Raw genomic sequence first — 25894 nt, 5'->3', positions numbered from 1 at the left:
AATTATTAAGTTTCAGTCGAGTAATTAATATGAGTTAAATTGTTGTTAAACAATAGATTAGTGTCTGCAGATATGGAGCATTTTCTTTTGTTCTGATCATTGGGAGGATGATGTTTTAAGCCTCACAATCTTGATTGTATCTGGTGGAGTCACGATGTAATGGGGCATGCGTTGTACACGTTTGCCTCATTATGAAGGAAATAAGCCTAGTTGCTTTATAGTTGAACATGCGGGAGAAGTGCACATGATTGTGGTTGTAAAAGGTAACCTGGTTTTATTGTATAATGCACCAATTTAAAAATAAAACAAATCACTAGTGTGGCATTATATAGCATGGTTGTCAGCAAAGTGCTTATACATTCCCCTACTTTGTATGAAAAGACATCCGCCCAGGGACTGTCAATTCCAACAGTTGAAATGCTACATTTGACCCGGTGGTAGGCAGGGGGAGTTTAAGTGATTTGCCAAGAATCACAGGATGTTGAGCCGAAGCTGAGATTCGAACCGGATTCCCCAGCTCTGGCCATTATGCCACTTCCTCTCCCCAATTTCATGGTTAGTAGTTAGTTCGGTTTTAGGCCGTGCTACCAGGAAAAATTGGACGGTGAAAGCTGCCTCCTGACGAGAGCCCCGGCACCTATTTTTTTTACAAATTAACCACTGAGGAGAAGTTTTTAAAATGTTCCACCCCAGGAGGTGCTTGGAATTTCCTGCTACCCTGCTTGGCTCCAGACTGTCTGGGACACAAAAGATTAGAATCAAAACCTTTGAGTGTACAGAGGCTTTGTGCGTTGTGGTAGGTGACAGTTCTGCCCCCCCTATCAAGTCAGAGATTGCCCATCCTGCCAATACCTACTCCCCTTTATCTCACTGTCTGGGCGCCATACACACAGATCAACTGTCAGCTACACCTGGTCGTGTGATCCAGGATACAGACTGCAGGCCCTAAATGGTTGGGACAAGAAAACCCCAACTTTCTAAATGTGGCATTTTCAGAATTGTGACTTAAAAATCCAACTTCACCATAAAAGAGGGTTTTAAATTACAATTCACTGAACAGAGAACTTGATATTCCTACTTGCTCCCAATTGAAAGTTATCACTTATTAAATATAAAAAGTAGCCCAATGTTATCCTATGGGGGAGGAAGGTCTAGTAGTACGGAAAAACAACTTTAAGAGTTTTTCACTACCAGTACATGTAAAAGTTAACAGTACATGTCCAACTTTTTAAATACACTGCACCCTTCCCTATGGGCTGTTTAGGGCCTACTCTAAAGGTGGCAAATGTATTAAAAAGGAATGTTTAGGCCTGGCTAAGGGCTTATTTTGTCAAAAACTGATAATTGAGGGCACACGCTATTTTTCTCATTGTTCAAACATTTTAAAAGAAGCTCAATGGTAAAGTTAGGACGTGCTGGCTTGATGTATGCTCTGCCCGAGTAGCACGATGCAAAATTTGAAATCTAACTGGTGCACTCTCGCGCACCAGATTTAAGTTGCACATAAGCCATAAAAGTCAAAAGATGTCAAATATGCAATTTTCACCAAGTAATACAAGTTTATTCCAATATTCTTCAATAGTTTCAAAGTACATGCAGAGGCAGCGTGATTCCAAACTTTAAATGCTAGAGAAATGACCAACCAAGCTTTTTTCTATGGCACGTTAGAAGTCACATCTCATCCTAGGCAACTGTGCAGATAGTTACCCAATGCATTTCGGACAGGACGCCCGTCATCAGGGGTAACTGTGGTATAAAAAAGCCCATCAGCAACAATATATATTTTCATAAAACATGAACATAAATAGACTGTTCAACCATATGCAACATGCGCTCTATGAAATAAATACCAAACAGTCATCATCAAATGGAAATACAACTAATTGTGCCCCAAGGTCCATGCTTAGGGGCTATTAGGATGGCGGACGGAAGGACGACCGCCGTCCTGGAGTAGGCGGAAAAAGCCTTTTTCCGTCCGCCTGCCGCGGACAGTCCGACCGCCATATTAGGATGGGAAACACTGTCAAAACTCCGTACGCGGCGGAAGAGAACGCACCGCCGCGGAATAACACCTGACCCCGCGGCGGACGTAACCAATCCAGAGACACCGCCGTACGGAATGACGTCTCCGACCGTGTCCCAAATCACGATGGCGGAAAACACACATAAAACCGCTGCGGAAAAACAACCTGCCTGAACACGGCGGATTCCCCACAGCTAACAAACCACACATTGCGAAGATACCCACCACAAGCAGCTCGCCCACATGGACCGAGCGCTACACGCTTTTCCGATACTCTTCGCGATCCTCCACCAGCAAGTCATGGACCATCATCGACGACGACGCAGGTACGCTACACACCATTTACTGTCGGAAGGGGAGTATCTGGCAGGGCTGTGACGTTGGGAGGGGGAGTGTCATGTCACAGGAAATACATTGACGAACGCACAAAAATATACACAATTGAAGTACACAACCAGGAATGACAGCGACAAACCACAAAACATTATTTATTAGCTTTATTCAACATAATAGGTGCATAATATCAGAATATCCAAGAGCATGGGCATTGGGTACAACAGATCATGTACATCACTGGCATCACGAGAGGGGGTAAGTGCATCAACAGTCCATTGCACTGAACAGGTCCATCAGAGGCAGCACATGAGAGGGGCTAAGTGCATCAACAGTCCATTGCACTGAACAGGTCCATCAGAGGCAGCACATGAGAGGGGCTAAGTGCATCAACAGTCCATTGAACTGAACAGGTCCATCAGAGGCAGCACATGAGAGGGGCTAAGTGCATCAACAGTCCATTGCACTGAACAGGTCCATCATTGGCAGTACATGAGAGGGGCTAAGTGCATCAACAGTCCATTGCACTGAACAGGTCCATCATTGGCCGCACGTGAGAGGGGCTAAGTGCATCAACAGTCCATTGCACTGAACAGGTCCATCATTGGCAGCACGTGAGAGGGGCTAAGTGCATCAACAGTCCATTGCACAGAACAGGTACAACATTGGCAGTACATGAGAGGGGTTAAGTGTATCAACAGTCCATTGCACAGAACAGGTACATCATTGGCAGCACATGAGAGGGCAGAATGCAGTATCAGAACAGCAACAGGGCATTGTGGACAACAGAGCAGGTACATCAGAGGCAGCACGTGAGAGGGCACAATGCAGTATCAGAACAGCAACAGGGCATTGTGGACAACAGAGCAGGTACATCAGAGGCAGCACGTGAGAGGGCAGAATGCAGTATCAGAACAGCAACAGGGCATTGTGGACAACAGAGCAGGTACATCAGAGGCAGCACGTGAGAGGGCAGAATGCAGTATCAGAACAGCAACAGGGCATTGTGGACAACAGAGCAGGTACATCACTAGCAACACAAGTACGTGTTTCAAGCCACCCGTCCCAAGTACAACAACTGTTAGCAAGGCTGGTTACAATGGACAATGTACACACCATGTGAAAAGACATGTGAGTGAAGTGAACAGCACCTCTCATCACAGAATCAGGTGGACTGCTTGAACTACCTGCCTCGGTCACACTGCCAGCACCAGTAACAGGAGTGTGAGACACAGCCACAGCTCGAGTGACTGACACATGAGCCACAGACCCAGACACACTGCCAGCACCAGAAATAGGAGTGTGAGACACAGCCACAGCTCGAGTGACTGACACATGAGCCACAGACCCAGACACACTGCCTGCACCAGAAACCGGAGTGTGAGACACAGCCACAGCTCGAGTGACTGACACATGAGCCACAAACCCAGACACACTGCCAGCACCAGAAACAGGAGAGGGCACAACTGAGACAGTGCTACTACATGATGCATGACAGCAAACAACAGACACAGTGCCACTATCTGGCACATGAGAGTCAACTGCATCTGCGCCACTGGTACCACTGAAATGATGAGCCACAGGGCTGAATGGGCCAGGAGGCAGGGTGGCTCTGGGAGCTGGGGATAGCTGTACTGGAGCGACATCGGGGTGTTCAGGTGTCAATGGTGTGTGTCTGCGTTTCTTAGGGATATGTGAGGGCACCCTGGACATGACAGGACTGGCAAGTGGTGCGGACTCAAATGAAATATCACCCACCAAAGGTGGAGCATCTGTTGCTGGGGGTCTGCTCTCTGGGGACGTGCTGGAGCCTGCTTTTCGTTTGCTGTGTGCCTGCCTTCTTGCCTCTGCATCATGTTTAATGGGGGATGCAACAACAGGGTACTCCTTCCTCTGCTTCTGACGGGCCTGGATGGGAGTGGAGGTATGGGGGGACTCTACCGCGGACACATCTTTACTACATTCCTTCAACAACATCAGCCTCAGTGCAGCCAGGGGTGATGTATGCCTGTCCTTGATGGAGCTAGTGTCTATGGGAGATGCCCTGTCCCTTGGATGTGCCTTGGCCGTAGGAGGTGTCCTGTCCCTGGAAGTTCCCTGTTCCCTGGTCGGTGCCCTGTCCCTGGGTGCAGACTTTTCCCTTGTAGTGTACCTGTCTCTAGAAGCAACCTTGTCCCTGGGAGTGTCCCTTCTCTTGGGAGTTGCCCCTTCCTTTGTAGTGTCCTTGTCCTTGGGAGTGTCTCTTCGCTTGGGAGTTGTCCCTTCCTTTGTGGTGTCCTTGTCCTTGGAAGTGTCCCTGCTCTTGGGAGTTGCCCCTTCCTTTGTAGTGTCCTTGTCCTTGGGAGTGTCTCTTCTCTTGGGAGTTGCCCCTACCTTTGTATTGTCCTTGTCCTAGGGAGTGCCACTGCTCTTTTGAGGTGGCCTTGCCTTTGTAGTGTTCTTGTCCCTGGGAGTGTCCCTGCTCTTAGGAGTTGAACCTTCCTTCGTGGTGTCCTTGTCCTTGGGAGTGTCCCTGCTCTTGGGAGTTGCCCCTTCCTTTGCAGTGTCCTTGTCCTTGGGAGTGTCTCTTCTCTTGGGAGTTACCCCTACCTTTGTATTGTCCTTGTCCTTGGGAGTGTCACTGCTCTTTTGAGGTGACCTTGCCTTTGTAGTGTTCTTGTCCCTGGGAGTGTCCCTGCTCTTAGGAGTTGAACCTTCCTTTGTGGTGTCCTTGGTAGTGTCCCTGGACTTGGGAGTTGCCCTTCCCTTGGGACTACCTTTTGTGGGGATGCCTGTGTAGCATGTGAAGCCATTTCTACCCACACCCCTTGAGGATCCTGTGTATCAACTCCAGTGTAGCTCACGTCGTCTTTGGTGCCAGATTTACCAGTCCTAGGGGATGGGGTCTGTGCTCTCCGTGCCCTGCCCTGCTGCCTGTTGCTGCTCCTAGTGCAATAACCTGTAAAAGAGTCCTGCTCTGAGAAGTCACTCCCCCCTGAGACATCAAGTGGTGTGGATGGGGGGAACAGAAGTAGCACCCTGTCTTTGCGACTGTACAATGGCAGAAGACACAGTGTTAGCCAATGACTGAACTGTTCTGTGTAGACCAGCAACATCGCCATGCATACCCTCCATGAATGCCACCACCTGCCCCAACTTCCTATTGTGGTCTTGGAATGCATTGATCATGTTGGTCTGCCCTACACACAGCTGTCGCAGCAGATCAACAGCCTCTGCACAAAGTGCACTTTGTGTCACTGGGGCAGGGGCGGCGGTTCCTGCACCGAAGGCAACTCTGCTCCCCCTCCTCTGGCGAGCACGAGCAGTACATGTTGCAGTGGGTGGCAATGTGGGCCCTGTGTGCTGTGTCCCGACTGAAGGTGTTGATTGCCCACTCCCTGTCTGTGCCAACAGTGCGGACTCACCAACACTTTCTGAGGATGAGGGCAATGGTGTTTCCACATGTGAGTCCTCAGGGACGGTCATGTCCCCATCTCCGGGACTGCCCTCTTCAGTGTCAGTCTGCGTGTGTGTGACCTCTGATCCGGAAGCATTGCCACCACTCATCTCCGTCGTCTGTGGGTCAGTGCCCTCTGCCAAAGCTGAAATAAGAGAGAAACGAGGTGTGGGTAAGTGCCACACTCACGTACTTAAGGACAACAGATCTAGGATTGCATTACATACATAGTACATGTAGCACACATCCTGCACACGTCCCACCCCTGCCAGTCATCCACACATCAAAGAACCGGTGTTGGCTGTCAAACATGTACATCACACGAACATGGCAAGTGCCTGTAGATCTGCACACATGTCATGCCATGGGACCACAGACCTCAACGGCATGTCCTGGAACCCTCAACTACTAAGCAAGTAGGCTGTCCACCTGGCGGACATGGATGCCAACGCTTACTCCGCTAATGGCACCAGCATGGTATTTCAGCTAAACATACGCACCACGGAAGCCACTACTGTGTCTGAGCACCAATACATGCTTTGCAGGCCCAAGTAACATACACATACATTCTGCTTACCGCTAGTTTGCTGTGGATCCCCACTCAGCCGGGCGGACAGGTCAGGATGCGTCACAGCAATGATACAGTGCATAAGAGGGGTCATTGTGCGGTGGGCCAGACGTGTAGATCTTGGAATCATCCCCAGTGTCATCTCCGCCACATTCTTGCTAAGCCTGGAAATGTCATCCCAGCGCTTGTGGCAGTGTGTGTGTCGTCTATTGCACCCCCCCACTGCCCGTACATCACGTGGTATGGTCCTCCACACGGCCTTGCGAAGGTGCAGCTTTACCTACCATGATGGGAGACGTAAGTGGACAGTATGACATGCACAAACATCGTAGTAACATGTTTCTACATGCAGCCATGCTCAGCACTACACATGTGAAGGTCCCACAGCACACTGCCAGGCTTGCAGAAGACAGGAGCCACTGAACACCGCATGGCCAACAACATGTACACCACTGTACTTACCACCTGTCCGGGTGCACCGTAGAGCCGTTGGTAGTGGCTGAGCACACCGTCCACAAGGATATCCAGCTCCGCTGCGGTGAAGGGACGAGACCGGGTCTCTCGCACTCCCTGCATGGCAGGGTCTTGGACTGTGGCACAGCAGCAGCAGCCGTTGGTCAGCTCAGCAGCAGCAGGTCGAGGTGATGGTCACAGGCAGCAGCCGTTGGTCAGCTCAGCAGCAGCAAGTCGAGGTGATGGTCACAGGCAGCACTGGATCAAAGCAGTGAATGTGTGCTTGTGAAAGTAACACATATATGGGGCCCAGAGCCCATGTCAGTGGCACACGTCGCCAGCTATTGGTTCCCCCTGGATGCCTCATTCGAAAAGGCCCAATGACAGGCCCTGGTGTGGCGGTGCACTGTTTCCACCATTGTCGATGGCGCATACGCGCCCTGCGGTACCTCTTCTCATTGGCTGCCTGTGCACGTGCCGTCACGGACACACATCGGCAACCGCAAGTGCGCACTTCCGCGAAGGTTGCATCTTTTGCAACAATGTTCAATCAGTGGCGCCACCATGGCGGGGCACGCCTTCCGTGGGGGTGGTGCAGGCCAACACATACTTGTGATTATGGAAATCAAAATGGCAGTTCATGACCCCCATTACAGTCACATTGCATCATCCACCGTAGACCGACCGTCCCAGCCCGGTCACCCACCGCCGTCCCAGCCCGGTCACCCACCGCCATCCCAGCCCGGTCACCCACCGCCGGGCCAGGCCGGTCAACCACCGCCGGTGTCTGTGATGACGCTTGTCCACATTAGGGTCATTAGGCATGTCTTGTTGGCAGTTCTTTTGACGTGTGAGTACGTTACATTGTACATGTTGGCACACATCATGTTGTTAGTGGCTGCACATTGTTTGCACGCTACTCTGTATTGTAGGTAATTGCAGACATGTCACACATATGATAATTGTCGACGGCATTTCTCATTTTGATTGTGTTGGCCTACATGTGATAGAGTTGCACAGCTATGCGTTGTTGGTAAATTGACATCTACTACATCTACTCCCACACAGGAGGGCTCCAAATGTGCATCGCCCATACACTGTGCTGGAGGACATGGTTGACGAGGAGGTGATCAGGAAATTCCGGCTTGATCGACGTAGATTGCTGGAGCTTGTAGACCAATTGTCTCCTCATCTGCAGCCACGAAGAACATATCCTGGTTCCATTACACCCACAGCAAAGGTGATGGAGGCACTTCACTTCTTTGCAACTGGCACCTTCCAGTACACAGTTGGACATGCCGGGGGGATGTCACAGTCCATGTTCAGCATGGTACTGCGGGATGTTCTCAGGGCCATGATGATTTACAAGGATGATTACATCCATTTTCCACGGGCGGCAGAGTTGGCAGCAGTCAAAGCAGACTTCTATGCACTGGGCCAGATACCACACGTAGTGGGTTCCATTGATGACACCCATATCGGTCTCATTCCACCCTGGGCACGTGAGCCTGTATATTGCAATCGGAAACACTTTCATTCGCTGAACGTGCAGGTGGTGTGCCTGGCCGACAACATCATATCCCATGTGTGTGCAAGATTTCCAGGCTCCGCACATGACTCCCACATCATGCGGAGCAGCATTGTACCCCAACTGATGGCAAATCTGCGACCAGAACGTGCGTGACATGTTGGTGAGTATGCTGTGGGGACAGTTGTGTATTCTGTGTGGCATGGGGTACCCACCAATCCTGGTAGTGATATCTGTGTCTGTCATCCCCCCCACATAGGCGATTCAGCGTACCCAAACAGGCCGTGGCTGCTGAGTCCCATACGTAATCCAACTACAGCTGGTGAAATGCGATACAATGATGCCCATGGAAGGACACGTAGAGTGGTGGAACGTACTTTTGGACTGCTAAAGTCTAGGTTTCGCTGCCTGGATAAAACCGGAGGAGCCCTGCCTTACTCACCAGGCAAAGTATGCAGGATCGTGATTGCCTGCTGCATGCTCCACAACCTGACCGTGCGCAATGACATTGAACTGATCTTGGACCCTGAAGACCAACAAGTCCCTCGGCCTCCCATCCCACCCATGTCGACTAATGAGGATAGTGGTGAGGAAGAAGGTGTGGACCAGAGGCGTCAGCTCATTGATCGCTATTTTCCTTGAATGTGAGTGACTACCTCTTGTGCAGGTTGACAATGCGTGATGTATGTTTGCTGGTGGTGTGTGGATGGGGTGTTTGAAAGCTGGCTGTTCTGGTATGTTATGTTTGCATGTGTGTGTTGTATTCATTGTGGACATGCAAGGCTCCATGATGTGTGTCCTCTCATCCACAGATTTGGTGGGGAGTGTGGTTTGTGGTATGTTGCAGTACAGTGTGTTGTGATGGGTGTGAATCAGTTTCCTGACATGTGTTTGTTGTCTCTCATTTTCCCTAGGTCACTCCCACTGAGGCATAATTCTCACCGACATAGTTCCCTGCGCCTGGTGACGTCTGATTCAGATACAATCATGTGATTAAAACATGGAGGCAACACATAATTGAGTGTGTAAGTGAAATTTATTTACAGGTTGTGAATTGATGCTGGTGGATATTTACAAGTAAGTGTTGGGTGGGGGAGTATGAGTTGAAGGTCATGGTAGATGAAAAGACCGTGGTGACACCACATTGGGTGATGTCCAGCTAGTCCAGCAGACCGGTGCCAATACTTGGCGTTGTGGGACAGGATAGTTGGCGGGTGAATGGCAGGGTCAGGCAAGGTTAATGTCATTTGCGGCCCCTCTTTGGGCGGGTGGATGGTGCATCCCCGCTGCTCTCACCTACTTCCAGCCACGGACGGCCCCTCCGTCTTGTAGCCGGAGCAGAGACAGCTGGGGGGTCAGGTTGGTCAGGGGCCACATCCGTGTCCATGGGCTCAGGTGGCGGTGGCGGTGGTGTTGGCGACCGTGGCGGCTGGGCACTTGGCTGAGGGGGGGGGTGTTGCGGGATAAACAGTCCCTCCACAGTACTGTTACCTGGCCCATGATGTCCACTAGTTGCCCTATGCGCCTGTCAATTGACCGCAACTGATTTGTGTTCTCCATTGAGTCCTGGTGGGCACGGTCAGCCTGTGCCTGCCCCCGGTCATAGGAGGCCTCGTCTCTGGCTAGGGCTTCCAGTGTTTCTGCAGCAGGATGGGGTGGGTGTCCTTCCACACCTCGCCGGTGAGAAGCACTCCTGTGGGTAAGATGTGGCCTCTGGTCTGTCCTTTGCCGTCCACTCTCCCTGCTTGGCTGGGATGTAGATGGGCCTGCGTCCTGCGATGGGTCAGGCAGGGTGGCACAGGCAGGAGTGGTGGTACAGGTGGTGGTGGTGGTGGTGGTGGTGGTAGCTGCACAGGTCACTATGGCAGGTGTCGGTGGGGTGACACAGGCCAACGTTGTAGAGGCAGGGATTTCCTGTGAGCCAGATGGCCCTGGGAGTCGGCTTGGGCCCCCTTCGTCCTCCGCACCGGAGCTGACAGTGGGATCGTCCCCAGAGAGTCCGTGCTGTGAGTGTGGCGACTGTTGCAGGCGGTTGCTGGTTTCGCCAGTCAGGTTGCGATCACCTGAGGGACAAGATTTTAATGATCAATGCAGTGGACATGACATGTTTTAATCTTTCCTACATTACATATCACTGACCTCTCTACACACACCACCCACCTCCCAACACACCCCACCCACCTCCCAACACACCCCACCCACCTCCCAACACACCCCACCCAACTCCCAACACACCCCACCCAACTCCCAACACACCCCACCCACCTCCCAACACACACCACCCACCTCCCAACACACCCCACCCACCTCCCAACACACCCCACCCACCTCCCAACACACACCACACCCCTCCCTGTGGACATGGGGGCCTGTTGGGAGTCGTAGTGCTGGTCTCTCACACACCCCACACCCCACCCACCTCCCAACACACCCCACCCAACTCCCAACACACACCACCCACCTCCCAACACACCCCACCCACCTCCCAACACACACCACCCACCTCCCAACACACCCCACCCAACTCCCAACACACCCCACCCACCTCCCAACACCCACCACCCACCTCCCAACACACACCACCCACCTCCCAACACACCCCACCCAACTCCCAACACACACCACCCACCTCCCAACACACACCACCACCCTCCCTGTGGACATGGGGGCCTGTTGGCATTCGTTCACATTTTGGTGATTATGTGGCCCACATGCATGGTTTGGGGCCTGGGGGATGTGTCCTCTCAGTTGTGGGAGGCAGACCATGTCGGTGTGATAGTGGTGCTTGGTTTGTACTTACCAGCCTCTTCTCCCTCGTCGATTCCTTCAAGGCTCTCTGGGTGCAGTATGCCCAGCACCTTTTACTCCCAATCGGCATAGGGTATGGGCTGTGCCGCCGCCAGTGTGGTGTGCCCGCAGGTGATTTTTTGCACTGATGCCTTTGACCCTTGTTTTGAGGTCGTGCCACCGCCTCTGGATGTCGTGCTTTGTTCGTGGCACGGTCCCTGACGCATTCACCCGACTGACTATCCTGTCCCACATGTGGTTTTTGGTTGCCACGGTGGTCTGCTGGACTAGTGTGCCGAATAGGTGGGGTTCAACACGGATGATTTCATCCACCAGGACCTTCAACTCTGTGTCAGTGAATTTAGGATTTTTCTTTGGTGCCATGGTGTGTGGTGTGCAAGGTGTGGGTGGAGTGGGTTGGGATGTGCAGGTGTGTGGTGTGTAGGAATGGTGTGGTGGGTGTTTGTGTGGTGGGTGTGTTTGTGTGCAGGTTGTATGTGTGGACTTTAGTGTCTGCTGTTCGTTGTATTGAGCCTCTTGCTTGCAGCTATGCTGTGGTGCAAAGGATTGTGGTAGTGGGTGGGAATCTTTTTATACTCGGTGTCGTGGTAGTGTCCCAATGGTTGTTGCCAGTCAGGTGGGTGTGTTGACTTGTGTGGATTTTTAGGTGCTTGGGGGGGTGTCATTGTGGCTTGTGATTGGTGTGGGTGTTTCAGGTGGGTGGGTGTCCTGTGTAGTGTGTTTTGTATTTACTTCCGTCAGCCATTTGTAAATTGGTTTGACGGTAGGGATGGTGTTCGTGTTGTCCTTCCGCTGGGATGCTGGGTTTATCGTTGCATTGTTTCCGCAGCGGTCGTGGATGGAGGTGAGTTCCGTGGGACTGGCGGCGTTATCCTAATCGCAGACACGGAGCCTCCGCAGGTATTGCGGTGGCTGTGCCTGTTCCCGCGGTCATGTTCATCCGCGGCGGACGGTGTTTCTTAGGTTCCGTCCGCTTGCGGCGGTCTCAGGTGTACTCCGTCCGCTGCGGACGGGGATTGATGTACTCCGTCCGCCGCGGACGGAGTTTTATGTCATTATTATCCTAATCACAATGGCGGTTTATCCGCGGAGCGGTCGGGTGTATCTTGGCCGCGTCCTTGGCGGACGGAACCCGTTTCCGTCCGCCATCCTAATCGACCCCCATGTTCGAACCCAATATTATTTTTTGAGGAATTGCAAAAATTAAAAGTGTTCAGTGTTAAGTATTTATCCTGTTGCACCGCTAATCAAACGTACCCCATGCTCAACGGTCCATATGCAACGATCAGTTATACAAAAACAAGCAGTCAACTCGCTGTGCAATCAATACCCCAGCACCGTGGCAGGCAGTGTGGTCGCTTTATCTAGGGCTAATGTGTGACCATTTTTATCGTTCGCAAACGGGAAATCGGGCCATTTGCGACCGCTAAAAAGAGGTGTATTATGTACCAGCCCTCTTTTGTGAGTTAGTGACCTGTTACTGAGTCACTAGAAAAGGTTTTGTGAGTCGCTATTAGGGAGGAGCGCGTAAAAGAGGTTGAAAAACAAATGTATTTACCACCATTTGCAAATTGGTGGTAAGCCAGTAACAAAGAGCTTTGTGATTGGCAGCAAAAATATTTTTTAAGAAGAGGCAGAGGTCCCATGGACCACTGCCTGCTCTTAAAAAATGTAACTCAAACATTAAAAATTTTTTTTAAATGCATCCCATTTTCCTTTAAGGAAAACAGGCTACTTTTTAAGACAAAACAGCTTTATTGAAAAACCTGTCCCAGACATGGTGATCTGCTGACCCCAGCAGGCCACCATCCCTGTGAGTGCTGGCTATTACCAATGGGTCACACAATACTTCTTGCCTCATGAATATTAATGAGGCAGGTCCTTTGCAACCCATTTAGAATTGCAAACAGTGTTTCAGACAGAAACTGTTGTACATTAGTGTTTGAGATTCGCAATTTGTAAGTGTCAAACACTGTGGGTCATACATCTGGCCCTTAGTGTTTGTGATATCGGCTGAGCTGTGTGCAAAGCTATCAGATCAGTTATCAATCCTTTGTGCACACCACAGGTGAAACCCATTTGATGTAAACATGCCATGAAGTTTAAACAGACGCTGCTATTAGGAAATTGAAACGAAAAGAAATGCTTGAATAATAAAACATGTTGTGCATTCCATACTTCTTGATTGAAACTAAGCCATGCTAATCATCAAAAAAAACTAATTATAAAATTAATTTAAAAAAATACATATATATATTATGAAAACTCCACAAATGTATAAACGCAAAATAACAATTAATCAGTCAAATAAACCACAGTAGAAATCAAAATTCATACACTTTAATGTGGGAATATTAATTTGCGCAAAAGAATAATGAAGAAATTGTCCTTTTTGAATAAATCTGCAATGACTTGAAAATGACAAATGATTCCCGCTGTTGAAATTACTGAAATTCGGTTAACCCTCCAAAAGTGTCCTCTTGGATGTGAGTTCAGGGGGACCTAGCCACAACAGTCTGTTTTGGTTCCCTAGGCCAAGTTCCATCTCCACCTACTCATGAGGTTGATTCTCAGGATTTGGTGTCTGGCATCTCTAAATATAGAAAAGGGCTTCTCATCCTATGTAAAATAAAGAGGGAGATTTCTTGGTAGCTAAACAATAAAAATGTGTTATCCCCCTCTCCTGTGGTGGTGATATCACATGCAAGTCTTTTAGGATAAGGAGCTTTGCTAGGGTTACCACAAATGTGGTGCTCACGGTTGATGTCACAGAGCCAGAACTCATTGAATTGAAGGGAGAAGAGGCGATAAGGCGAGCATTGAAACATTTTGTTGTGTTTTCTTTAAAACAGGCATGTTTTGGTATGTCACAGAAAAGGACTTTGTCAACAGGAAAGGGGGGACAAGGTCTCACTCTTTGGACATCATCTTGGACAAGCAGTTGCAATAGGCTCCGAGGACAGTGTTATCAGTAAAGCATTCACATTCCTCAATCCACAACACGATAGTGGACACTGTAATGTTTCTGAGATTGCAGAGCAGCTGGAATGCAGCGCCTTTGTGCCCAACTGGTCTGCGGCCCACCAATGAGATCTCCGCCGTAGGTGCAGTGAGCTGCCGGACGGTAGGTTGGGGTTGCACTGGGGGCTGAGGGGAGTCGGCTCCGATTCCTTGAGCATCCCGCCCGCCATTTTCGGCACCCGCCGTGAGATGGAGGGCGGCTTGTGGGGACATCGTTGCTATCACCGGGAGCACTGGAGCTCAGGGGTGAGCCCGGGATGCTGGGATTCATGACCACGTCCTCCTTGGTCCTTTTGGACGTTATAATTTGCAAGGATGCATTTGTCGAGAGCCTTTTAAGTAATGTGCCTGATTCAAAAATGGCTCCCGCAGTAGATTGTCGCTTGGGGTCTAAGCAACACCTCAAAAGAGTCCCCCGGTTTTCTTCTTCGATGTAAATGCCTCACAATTGAACGGAAATTGCATCTACTTCCCAGACCTAAAGGGATGACCCAGATGAGCCCCCGTGACTAATCGAGAATGACCCTTGAGGCACTCCGCCTGACCTGCAAATGGCTGCTGTCTCTCCCACTGACGGATATTACTCACCTGGCTCACCCCCCCTGAAGACATGTGGACACTGGTCCCGTCCTCATGTTGCACCACTGCATTGTCTACACCCCCTTTGACTCTGAGTTTTGGAGAATTTTGGAGACGGACTGAGTTTAGCAACAAAGACTCCACCACATTGCCTGACCTCAAGATGGCGGCCTCAGTTGGTCTCCCCACGACGCCCTACCATTCATGGACAATTGATCTAGCCATCTACCCGATCTTGATTACAGCCCTCACTGACCCTTTATCCTGCTCTCTCCAGGGCATTTCCTTGTTGATCTTTCCCTTGACTGTGGAGACCTGGCTATCTGACTGACGCCCGGTGGAGCAGCTACCTGTTAGCTGAAGAGGAGATGGGCTGTGGATTCCCCCTCGGCCGTCACCTACCCAGCTGCACCTTGGACAGACCGTCCTTTGTCTCTCTTTGTCGTATCTCCCTCCTACTCCTTCACCCTACCCCTTTCCCGCCACGCTCCTTTCCTCTCGTCATCTTCACTCTTTAAATGTTTTTCCGTTGAAACCTAGCTATCTGACCGATGCCCGGTGGATCTACCTGATAGCTGAAGAGGAGATGGGCTGTGGATTCCCCCGTGGCCGTCACCTTCCCAGCCGGACCTGGGGCAGACTTTCCCTTCGTCTCTCTGTCATATCTATACCATACCCCTTTCCCCTCTTCACTCCATTTAACTTACCCTCTATGTTCTTTAAATGTTTTTAATGGTATGTTTTTTGCAATTTGTAACTGATATAATTTGGCAACCATGTGGAACCTTATGTAAAGTGCTCTCATACCTTCGGGTCTAGCCAGCACTATATAAAGTTCTTTAAAAACAAAAAACCTCTTCAAAATAAAAATAAACAAGCATTTGCAATGCAATAGGTCTCGCGTTAGGAAAGTTTGAGCTATTGGTATTGTAAATAACAATTTTTTAATTTATGTGTTTGTTTTGAAAATAGCGAAATTAATAGCTTTGTCATTTACAATGCCAATAGTTTTAACTTTCGCAAACGTGACACCTATAGCATTTATAATGCAATATGTGTTGTATTTACATGACTAAGTTGTATTAATATTACAAATAACAATGGCTTTTATTTTTTAAATAATTAATACTTAAATAAAAGTTATTGTAATTTATAATGGCAATAGCTTAAACTTTTGTAAATAACTTTTGGGAAGATTATGTTCAGTGTATTTTATTGTGATGAAAATCCAAGAACAGAAGTGAAATATTAACATATTTTTGTGACATTTGAAATAAAGCTTGAAACATTGAGAGAACATATTAGAACCAGTTGTTGTTGAATGGTTGCACAGAGGGATGCTGTGGCGTTCAGTGGTGCTGAGTGATGCTGTGGCCTTCAGTGGTGCTGAGTGATGCTGTGGCCTTCAGTGGTGCTGAGTGATGCTGTGGCGTTCAGTGGTGCTGAGTGATGCTGTGGCATTCAGTGGTGCTGGGTGATGCTGTGGCGTTCAGTGGTGCAGTGGCGTTGAGTTGTGCTGAGTGATGCTGTGGCGTTGAGTGATGCTCTTGCGTTGAGTGATGTTATGGCATTGAGTGATGCTGTGGCGTTGAGTGATGCTGTGCGCTGAGTGGTGCTGTGGCGTTGATTGGTGCTGTGGCGTTGAGTGGTGCTGTGGCATTGAGTGGTGCTGTGGCGTTGAGTAGTGCTGTGGCATTCAGTGGTGCTGAGTGATTCTGTGGCGCTGAGTGATGCTGTTGCGTTGAGTGATGCTGTTACGTTGAGTGATGCTGTTGCGTTGAGTGATGCTGTGGCGTTGAGTGGTGCTGTGGTGTTGAGTGGTGCTGTGGCGTTGAGTGGCGCTGTGGCATTCAGTGGTACTGAGTGATGCTGTGGCGTTGAGTGATGCTGTGTCGTTGAGTGATGCTGTGGCGTTGAGTGATGCTGTTGCGTTGAGTGATGCTGTTGCGTTGAGTGATGCTGTGGTGTTGAGTGATGCTGTGGTGTTGAGTGATGCTGTGGCGTTGAGTGGTGCTGTTGCGTTGAGTGGTGCTGTGGCTTGAGTGGTGCTGTGGCATTGAGTGGTGCTGAGTAATGCTGTGGCATTGAGTGATGCTGTGGTATTAAGTGATGCTGTGGCATTGACTAATGCTGTGGCGTTGAGTGATGCTGTGGCGTTGAGTGATGCTGTGGCGTTGATGAATGCTGTGAGCTGAGTGGTGCTGTGGCGTTGAGTGGTGCTGAGTGATGCTGTGGCGTTGAGTGATACTGTGGCATTGAGTGATGCTGTGGGGTTGAGTAATGCTGTGGTGTTGAGTAATGCTGTGGCATTGAGTGATGCTGTGGCATTGAGGGATGCTGTGCACTGAGTGGTGCTGTGGCATTGAGTGGTGCTGTTGCATTGAGTGGTGCTGTTGCATTGAGGGGTGCTGTGGAGTTGAGTGGTGCTGTGGTGTTGAGTGGTGCTGTGGTATTGAGTGGTTCTGTGGCATTGAGTGGTTCTGTGGCGCACAGTGATGTTGTGGCGTTGAGTGATGCTGTGGTGTTGAGTGATGCTGTGGCGTTGAGTGGTGCTGTGGTGCTGAGTGGTGCTGTGGTATTGAGTGGTGCTGTGGTATTGAGTGGTGCTGTGGTGTTGAGTGGTGCTGTGGTGTTGAGTGGTTCTGTGGCGTTGAGTGGTGCTGTGGCGTTGAGTGGTGCTGTGGCATTGAGTGGTGCTGTGGTGTTGAGTGGTGCTGTGGCGTTGAGTGATGCTGTGGCATTGAGTGATGCTGTGGCATTGACGGATGCTGTGCACTGAGTTGTGCTGTGGCGTTGAGTGGTGCTGTTGCATTGAGTGGTGCTGTTGCATTGAGGGGTGCTGTGGAGTTGAGTGGTGCTGTGGTGTTGAGTGGTGATGTGGTATTGAGTGGTTCTGTGGCGTTGAGTGGTTCTGTGGTGCACAGTGATGCTGTGGCGTTGAGTGGTGCTGTGGTGTTGAGTGGTGCTGTGGTGTTGAGTGGTGCTGTGGTGTTGAGTGGTTCTGTGGCGTTGAGTGGTGTTGAGTGGTGCTGAATGATGCTGTGGCGTTGAGTGATGCTGTGGCGTTGAGTGATGCTGTGGTGTTGAGTGATGCTGTGGCGTTGAGTACTGCTGTGGCGTTCAGGGATGCTGTGACGTTGAGGGATGCTGTGGCGTTGAATGGTGCAAAGCAGTAGTTTAAGCTATTGTTATTTACAATGGCAATAGCTCAAACTCTTGTAAATGCGAGACCTTGGCCGCCATTGTCCCGGGCTGCTTGAAAGGGAAAGCGGGCATGGCGGCACGCACATCACTCTCGTGGATTCCATCAACTGTGACAAAAGAGCTGCGGCCGGCCGTGAAGTGGGGTAGGAGCGCATCGGGAAAAAACACACAAGCTACAGGAAGGGCATGGGAGGGGGAGTGGTGTGTGTGAGCATCCATATAAAACGGAAAGTGCATGGCCCACTTTCAAGAAAACAAATAGTGAAAGTGTGCATGGCGTGCTAAAAATTAAAAGAAGAGGCGCACATAATTATTCATTAAGGGAAGCTCTCGGCATTGCTGTGGGGGGGGTGGGAGGGCGGGGGAGCAGCAGCCTTTGTTGTCTGGTGTCGCGTGAAGTGGCTGGTGGCAAATGGACTCAAAGCGGCCGGTCGCTTTGATGTTCTTGGCTTGTCTTGCTTGGTGGGGGAACGGATTTCTGTGCACGCGCATTTCTCACATGAACTGCATGGAATCCGCAGTGTTCAAGAGAGTTTGTTTCCCCTGCTATAGGTTCGAGCTATTAATCCCTGCGGGATATAATAGCTCGACCTAAAAACATTGACAGATTTCTTCTTTGACACAGTTTTCGCTTCATCCTCGGATTTTCCACTAGTCAGTGGAATGGGAGCTGCCAGTGCTGGATTTTTTTGCAACAGCAAGCAATGCAAAAGTCCCAAAGTTTTGTGCAAAGACTAAGGAGATGGGGGCTTGGGCGATGGACTCCCTGTCCTGCAGGTGAGCAAATGATTTCCTATATGTGTTTCCTCCATTTCCGTTCATTCTCTCCTTTCTGGTGCGGCTCCGGAGGCAGGCCTGGACTGGCCGTTGTGGGCACCGGGCAATCCCCCGGTCGGCCGCAAGGGTGGGGGCCGGTTTTGGGCCCTGGGGGCTGTTTTTATTGCAGAGCCGTTTTCGGCCCTGTAACAAAATCAGCTAAAAAGCGGCCCTGGCAAAGCGCTCGCCCCCCTCCCGCCCAGGGGGCGGGGGGGCCGGCCGAGCACTTTGCCAGGGCCGGTTTTGGTTCCCAGTCCGGCCCTGTCCGGAGGGAGTCTGCTCAGGAGATATTGGTAGTCCCGCCTTGGCTCTGAGAGAATTGGTTGCCTCTTCTACTAACTCAAAGCGTCTTGGAGGAATGAAAGACTCCTTCTTCTCTGTACTTTCCAATCCGGGATCTTCCTGGCTTGGAGGCTATAAGGAGATGTCCGATGCACAGGGGTTTATCTAATCAGCTAGCATTTGCAGTAAAGGTTTATAGGAGGCCGTCTTCCTTTAGATCTTTCTCTAAACATTGGAGGACCTTTTCAATAAGGTGCACTCAGCAGGAGTTGGACACTACGACTGCTGATCTGATCCACGTTCTTCAGTTACTGAAGAATGAAGCGGCTATTGAGTTGAAAGTTGCCTCTTTAAGGTCCAATGGGCAGCCATTAACGCCTTCAGGAATTCCTAGGGTAATTTTAGGGATGAAGAGGGATTAGTTCTTTATTTTTTTATGGGGCTTTCTAATATTCATCCTGATCTGCCTACACAGTTTCCAGCCTGAAATGTATAGCTTGTATTTTTGGGCATTAGCTGATCCTGCTTTTGAGCCCTTGGAGTTGGTGGTGTTAAGATAGATGACATTAAACTACAGCACAAAAGCTAGGAGACTGGGTGAGTTAGGTGCACTCTTGTGTAGATTTCCCTACAGTAAAGTTGTTCAGGACAGGATAGTGGGATTACCTTCCTTTACCTATGGTTAAATCTGCCTTTTACAAGAGCAGGAGTTGATTCTTCAGGAGTATTCCTGTTCCATCCTCGGAAGAGGATCAGAGATTCCATTTACTGGATGTCTAATGTGCTCTTTGGATAGATTTGCAAAGGGTCTCCCTGTCCAGAGTCTCTGAATCTGTGTTTGTCAATTCTGGGAATGCAAAGAAAGGGCAAACACATTCTATGACTTCTCTAAGTCGGTAGGTGAGAACGCGGCTCTCTCTAGCTTATGGAGTTAGAAATCAGGACCCTCAGCAGGGGTTTCTGGGTATATCAACCTGCAGTATATCTTCTTCGATGGTCAAGCTTCAAGGGGCATCCATTTAGGAGATTTGCTGTGCAGCACCTTGGTCATCTGCATTCACTTTTATGAATCATGACAGGAATTGCCAGACGGTTGATCTAGAGGATGTATTGGGCTCCAAGGTTCTTTGTGCTATGAAGTAAAAGTTTATTGTACTTGTGAGGTCTAACATGTATTAATGCAACTATTGAACACAGAGTGTGGGATTGTATTGCATCCTCAGTTGTCTGTCTCTGTTCTTGCTTGCTAAATCTCAAGTTCTAATGAATTTAGGCGAGGGAGGGATGAAGGTGTAATGCCTCGATTACTTACCTGGTAATTGCATTACTCTGAGTCCTACTCCCTTGCGTCAATTCATACTTCCCTCCTGCCCATTACTAACAAGACAACTAAGTCTACATTGGGATGAGCTTGTCTAGTAAACACGAGGGGCATTGGGAGGGAGGGGCATTTATACTAATGTGAAAAGCAGGTGGGGTGTCTATCTCGGCAGGGCTGTCTCAAATTGTAATGAACTGAAGCAAGGGAAGAGACACAGAGTAATGCAATTACCGGGTTAGTAATTGAGGCATTTACTAAAAATGGACAACCCTTATTTCAGGACACAAAAAAATGTGTGCTACGTTTCTCCATGAAAAAGATAAATATTTGTTGGCCGAAATTGGCTCTTTTTTTTACAATGAAAATCAAATTTTTGACAGCAAAATCTGCACATAGTTATATACTAATGAACTAGTGTACTGGGACGATTCATGCTGATATTTGAATGATAGCAACTATTGCTCCCTTAAACAGTAATCAGTAAAATTAGAGTAATCAATCAACTGTCTGAAGGTATGTGTAATTTAAGAGGCAACACTGCTGTGTGATCCCATAAAATCTGACTAGCAACTGCTACCTGTCTGAGAGTGTAGATGTGTGTCTTTTTTTCACTCTTGTTATCCAATGAGATTAGAACCACACCACGAGTCCCTTTGATCTTGTGAAAGTAGGCCAAAGATTTTATAATTCTCAATAATTGTTAGTAATGAACGACGTCTAAAAATGTTCTGCCTCTTCACTACTGCCCATGTCTGCCCATTTAAGATTGCCCCTGCAGGAAAAAGAAAGCCAAACCTTAACCACTACTTCTTATGTTTAGGTCTTGTCCTATGGCAAAATGAGTTTCACTCTTGCATAAGTGCACTGGAGAATCAGCAGCAAGGGTGTGGTTATCTTCTCTGGTTAATGAGGATGAAACAGATATACTAGCTAAATCCTGTGCTGAAACAAAGTACTAAACTCCGTCCACTACGGGTACCCTTATTTTAATTGTACTTCTGGGAGAGGACAAGGCCTCTCGGAGGGATAAAGGCAGTGGCAAAATATGCTTTTAAAATCTAAACAAATAACAACAAAACGAAAAAGTATCAATATTACTAGTATCAATGTATTTTAACATCGCTAAACGATACAAGGGTGTCTCTGCGAAGTACTTATGGCAACAAAATGACACAATAGTAGTGAAGAGAAAGAAAGGGGTGGGTGGGTGAGGGAAGAGGCCAGCGCGAGTATGAAACATCCGCCGTCAATGAGGAAAGAGCAGGAAAAGAGACATTGAATCAAAGTAACAAAGTGAAAAGTGCTTGAAATAACCATACGTGCTCACTGCGATGAACTGGCAGTGCACGAATCGATACGACAGCGCACAATAAACACACGACGCTATGCAGCTAAAGGGTCTGCACGTGGGTGCCACTGTCCGCTGCTGCCTAGTTAAAGGTGCCAGACTGCACACCACACACTTCAAAGCATAACACACGCACCGCCTACGCAGACTCCAGGCGTCCAGGGACCACTCACAGCTGAAGTGAGCTGCATGCAGGCTGTCTGAGGACACAGCTCATGTGAAACAGAGATGGATCGGAGGGATGCACATTTTCAGGTGTGTGTGGGGGCGGTCGTATTTCCTTTACAAGCACTGCCCTAAACACGTGCCTGCCCTTCCAAAAACCGATTCGGTTTGGTTTTCTAAAGCCATTGAGCGGTTTGGCAACATGTTACCAAGTTATTGCATAGGTTTACTATATGCCAAAAACACATTTATATGTAACAAACCGTGCAATTTACAAAATCACAGAGTTTGCGAACAGTAAATGTGTTCTGCACGAAAGCCATCAAGTATTCAGAAGAACAACAAATTAGCTACATGTGGACAGACACCCCTTTGCAGGAAGCAGTGAAGGCAGGTCTAAGTTACAAAGAATGCGTGTGCATGCAGTGCGCTGCCAAATGGGATCCAAGCCATATGCTGCAGGAAAACAATGCACACTACTACCACACTGCATCTCCTCTCATATCTGAGCTGCGCACCTTTACACACACCTCATTTTAGATGATTCCTAGCTCAGCAAGACAAAGAGCTTTGTGCGACACCAGCCGAAACAGCTTCCCACCCCCTGTTTCGGCTCTGGGATTGATGTGGGGTGGGGTGGGGTGGGGTGATGTAACACGGTAAGACACCCGGCGCGGTGACAGGGAACTGTTAACCTTGCTGCTGGTCCCCGGGTACAGCAAGACAAAGGCACCCACGGCCACAGAGCTGCATTCTGCACCAGGGACGGCACGGTCAAATAGAATCGATGCGCCGCTGCTTGTAGTACACAACAATATTCTGGCAGGGTCCAAGTCAAGTGACGTCATCCCCGACCACCACCCAGATCTCGAAAGGAGTTGGGACCCTATGGACAGAGAATTCACTACACGGCTGCAGTGCCAGAAGAAAACGTGCATGATGCTGGTAGAGAGCACACGCGTCATCTGTGCACATGACATACTAGAGAGAATACAAATAAAACAGTGCACGCCATCTGTTGTGACAGCGCACCCATCTCCGGTGCAAGTCCGCGCTGCCGGAGATCTTAGGACTGTCTGCGATGTAACCGGCGCCAATGATCGCACACGTCAAAGGTCACGCTGCCAGAAATAACACATTACTACACTACCCACTCTCAAGCGGCTGAGGAGAATATACATCTCCAAAGCACAGCAATGGAGGCAGGCGGGACACGCATTGACAACGCAGAGCCCACGACGTCCAACATAATGTGCATCACTGACGCGCACAGCAAGGAGCCATCAAGGACACACATTACTGATGCACAAACAACCCAGGCTGCTAGAAAGAACACACAGCCCCTTGCAGTCACTGACAGAAAATGTGCACACATCAGAAGGCTACAAAAACAACAAGGACACAAAACGCAGGTCGATATTTGGAGCCTACATCCACAATGTATGGGCACGATACACGTCAGTGTAAACAGTCAACGATAATATATATCAGAAGAGCGCGCCAACGATAATACATATCCGAAGCGCGCGCCGCTGTGCTGGCAGAGGGAATACATCACAGCTGATGCACGCCTCGTGCCGCCAAAAGAAACATGCACCCTCACTGCTGCGCACGTGCTGCTTGCGAGAGCGTACGTCATTGACGTACACAACATGCTGCTGGCAGTCTCTTCGAACATAAATAAACCCATGCCGCCCGAGAGAGCGCACTCAACCACTCGATATATATAACATACATCGCACATATAAAGGCTTATGTCCAATGACACTCCTGGAGTCAAAAACTGCACAGAAAAAAACACATGACAGCCTGACAGAGAGCAGAGCCCCGTGACAGGGAGCATCCGTCTGACAGCCGCCGGCTAGGAGCTCCAATCCGTGCCTGCGCTCAGCCAGTGAGCGGTGGTACCCAGCGAGGACACACCTCCCGCGCCTCCATGCCGCACCGGGCCCTTCCCACCCATGCCCCAGAAAGAAAACACGCGCGCGCACACACACACATGCGCGCGTGGCCCCGGCCGGCCGTGCCGGGGGCCCCTCTGCTCCCACCCGGTGCACGTGTCGGGCACATGCGTCGTTGAAAAGCACCCACCTTGCGACCAGGCTTCGGCGGCCCCACGCCGTCCATGTGCAGCGCGCCCGGGCTGTGCATGCACAGGTCCTCCTCCGGCGCCTCCTGCCCCGGCTCCTCCAGCTCGTGCTCCCGCCGCCGGTGCATGGTCAGCCGGGCGTCCTCTTCCAGCAGCAGCCGGAGCTGGGTGGTCGCGGACCCCGCTTCCTTGCAGCCTGGCCTGGCGAGCCCCCCGGCCAGGCCCTGCACCCGGCTGCCCAGCAGGGACCGCTTGGCCAGGCGCCGCGCCTGCATGCTGCGCGGGTGCCCGGCTCGCTCCTGGCTGGAGGCGGCTGCAGCAACTGTGTGGCCCCCTCGGAGAGTGCAGCGATCCCCCGGTGCGGCCGCAGCCTCCCCTGCCCCTCCGCCGCCTGGCACAGCGCCCTCCCCGCCCGCGGGATCCGCCTCCTGCAGAATGTAAACAAGTGTGGCCCGCTCCTTGGGCTCCAGCTGTTTGTAGCTCTGTTTGTGTCTGCTACACACACTCCGATCCACGCAGCCGAGCAGTGCCCCCAAAACCCGGACTGGATCCGCGCTCTCCAGTCCACCTTTGCAAGTTAACAACTGCCGGCCGTGCCACCCCTCTAGGACTGCTTATCAGCGCACAGGTACGGTATTTAATGCAAGGAACGCGGAGAGTCACTCAATGAACGGGAAGGGCGCGCTAAGATTAAGAAGCAACTCGCCATAATGCGTTGAAAGACTAATAATAGCTTCTCGTGTCATGAGGTGCAGATATCTTTATTGCACAGTGCTCGAATATTGTCTTATCGGGACTTCTGTACGTTTTCGAAATGGATGGCAGGTACTGCGAATCCAGATGCAGTGCCAGAAAATGCCACATATCCAAGCGCGTGCCTTTTCCAGCGTCGGCCCTCTCATGGAATTGAGGAGGGTGAATGTAGTCCTTCAAAAACCCGTCTGCCCTGAAAAGGTCTTCACTCTCGCATTCGAGCACTGGACTTCCAGACACACCGAGTTTGACATCGTCATTCCTTTTAAGCATCGACACCACAACCATTGAAACGTGGTCAAGTGCAAGTACTGCTCTCTCGCGTCTGAGTGGCCACTGCACTTCGTCTGATGAGATAATCCTGCCCTGCTTACCTTAGTTATGTGCCAATCTCCATTGTACTTCTTGAGTTCTCAAAAGCCCTTACTATAAAATGCTCGAACCTCTCACGCTTTGTACCTCCTTGGCCCTTTATATTTGCCCCAAGCCCATCTTGTGCCCTTGTTACTTTTTGTGAACCCCTTCTTTTGCACAGCACTTTCTTGCTGCACACTTTACTTCGTGCTTTAAAAGTAACATACATAAGTGCACCGTTTTGACAGCTGTATGTATGTTATTCATAAACTGCAAACATAGTCCAAAGGCAGTGGGGCGCGGCTGTACAAGGGCAAAGCCACAGTGTGTGATCGGAAGGGTACCTGGTTTCTAAGAGTGAAATTGACTGTTAGTGCATCAAGAAATAGTGTTCTCTAAAAAGGTGCGTCTTGAGCAATTTATAAAAATAGAGTATATTTTTATCTTCAAATAGATACCCAAACAACAAAATCAGATGAAGGGAACCAGATTTATGATTTTTGAAGGTTTTTATAATTTACAACTTTTCACTCCAAAAAGTTTCGAAAAGTTTTGTAAATAACTACTTTTCACTTTTAGCGGTAATCTATGAGCCTCAAACTGAGGCCTGGTGCAAAGTCAATGTTGCAGATCAATCGCAATGGAAGTCGAGGTCAGATGAGGGTATCCAGTTGGTCCAGTCAAGATGCAACCTTCACACTTAAAATATTTTCTGGAACCTTTTTTTCATCTACGGTGAGGTTGGCAAAGTCCCCTGCAACTGAGCCTGCCCTGGGGGCTGATGTCGACACATCGGCGCTGTCCAGGGGTTCG

General features: G+C 49.8%; 1 protein-coding gene across 1 annotated transcript in view; it reads right to left on the bottom strand.

Annotated features, from left to right (window-relative positions):
* Positions 1 to 24360, bottom strand: part of ZNF704 (zinc finger protein 704) — a 657857-nt gene extending 633497 nt beyond the window's left edge. Inside the window, exon 1 of the mRNA XM_078685607.1 lies at positions 23977 to 24360. Within this exon, the coding sequence (XP_078541733.1) occupies positions 23977 to 24249 (273 nt within the window). The 5' untranslated portion in view covers positions 24250 to 24360. The remainder of the gene's footprint in view (positions 1 to 23976) is intronic.
* Between the last annotated feature and the right edge of the window lie 1534 nt (positions 24361 to 25894).

The sequence above is a fragment of the Lissotriton helveticus genome, chromosome 4_1, assembly GCF_964261635.1.
Source record: "Lissotriton helveticus chromosome 4_1, aLisHel1.1, whole genome shotgun sequence".
NCBI classification, from domain to species: domain Eukaryota; kingdom Metazoa; phylum Chordata; class Amphibia; order Caudata; family Salamandridae; genus Lissotriton; species Lissotriton helveticus.
The sequence above is the reverse complement of the archived record's forward strand: the minus strand, read 5'-3'. Positions and strand labels throughout refer to the sequence as shown.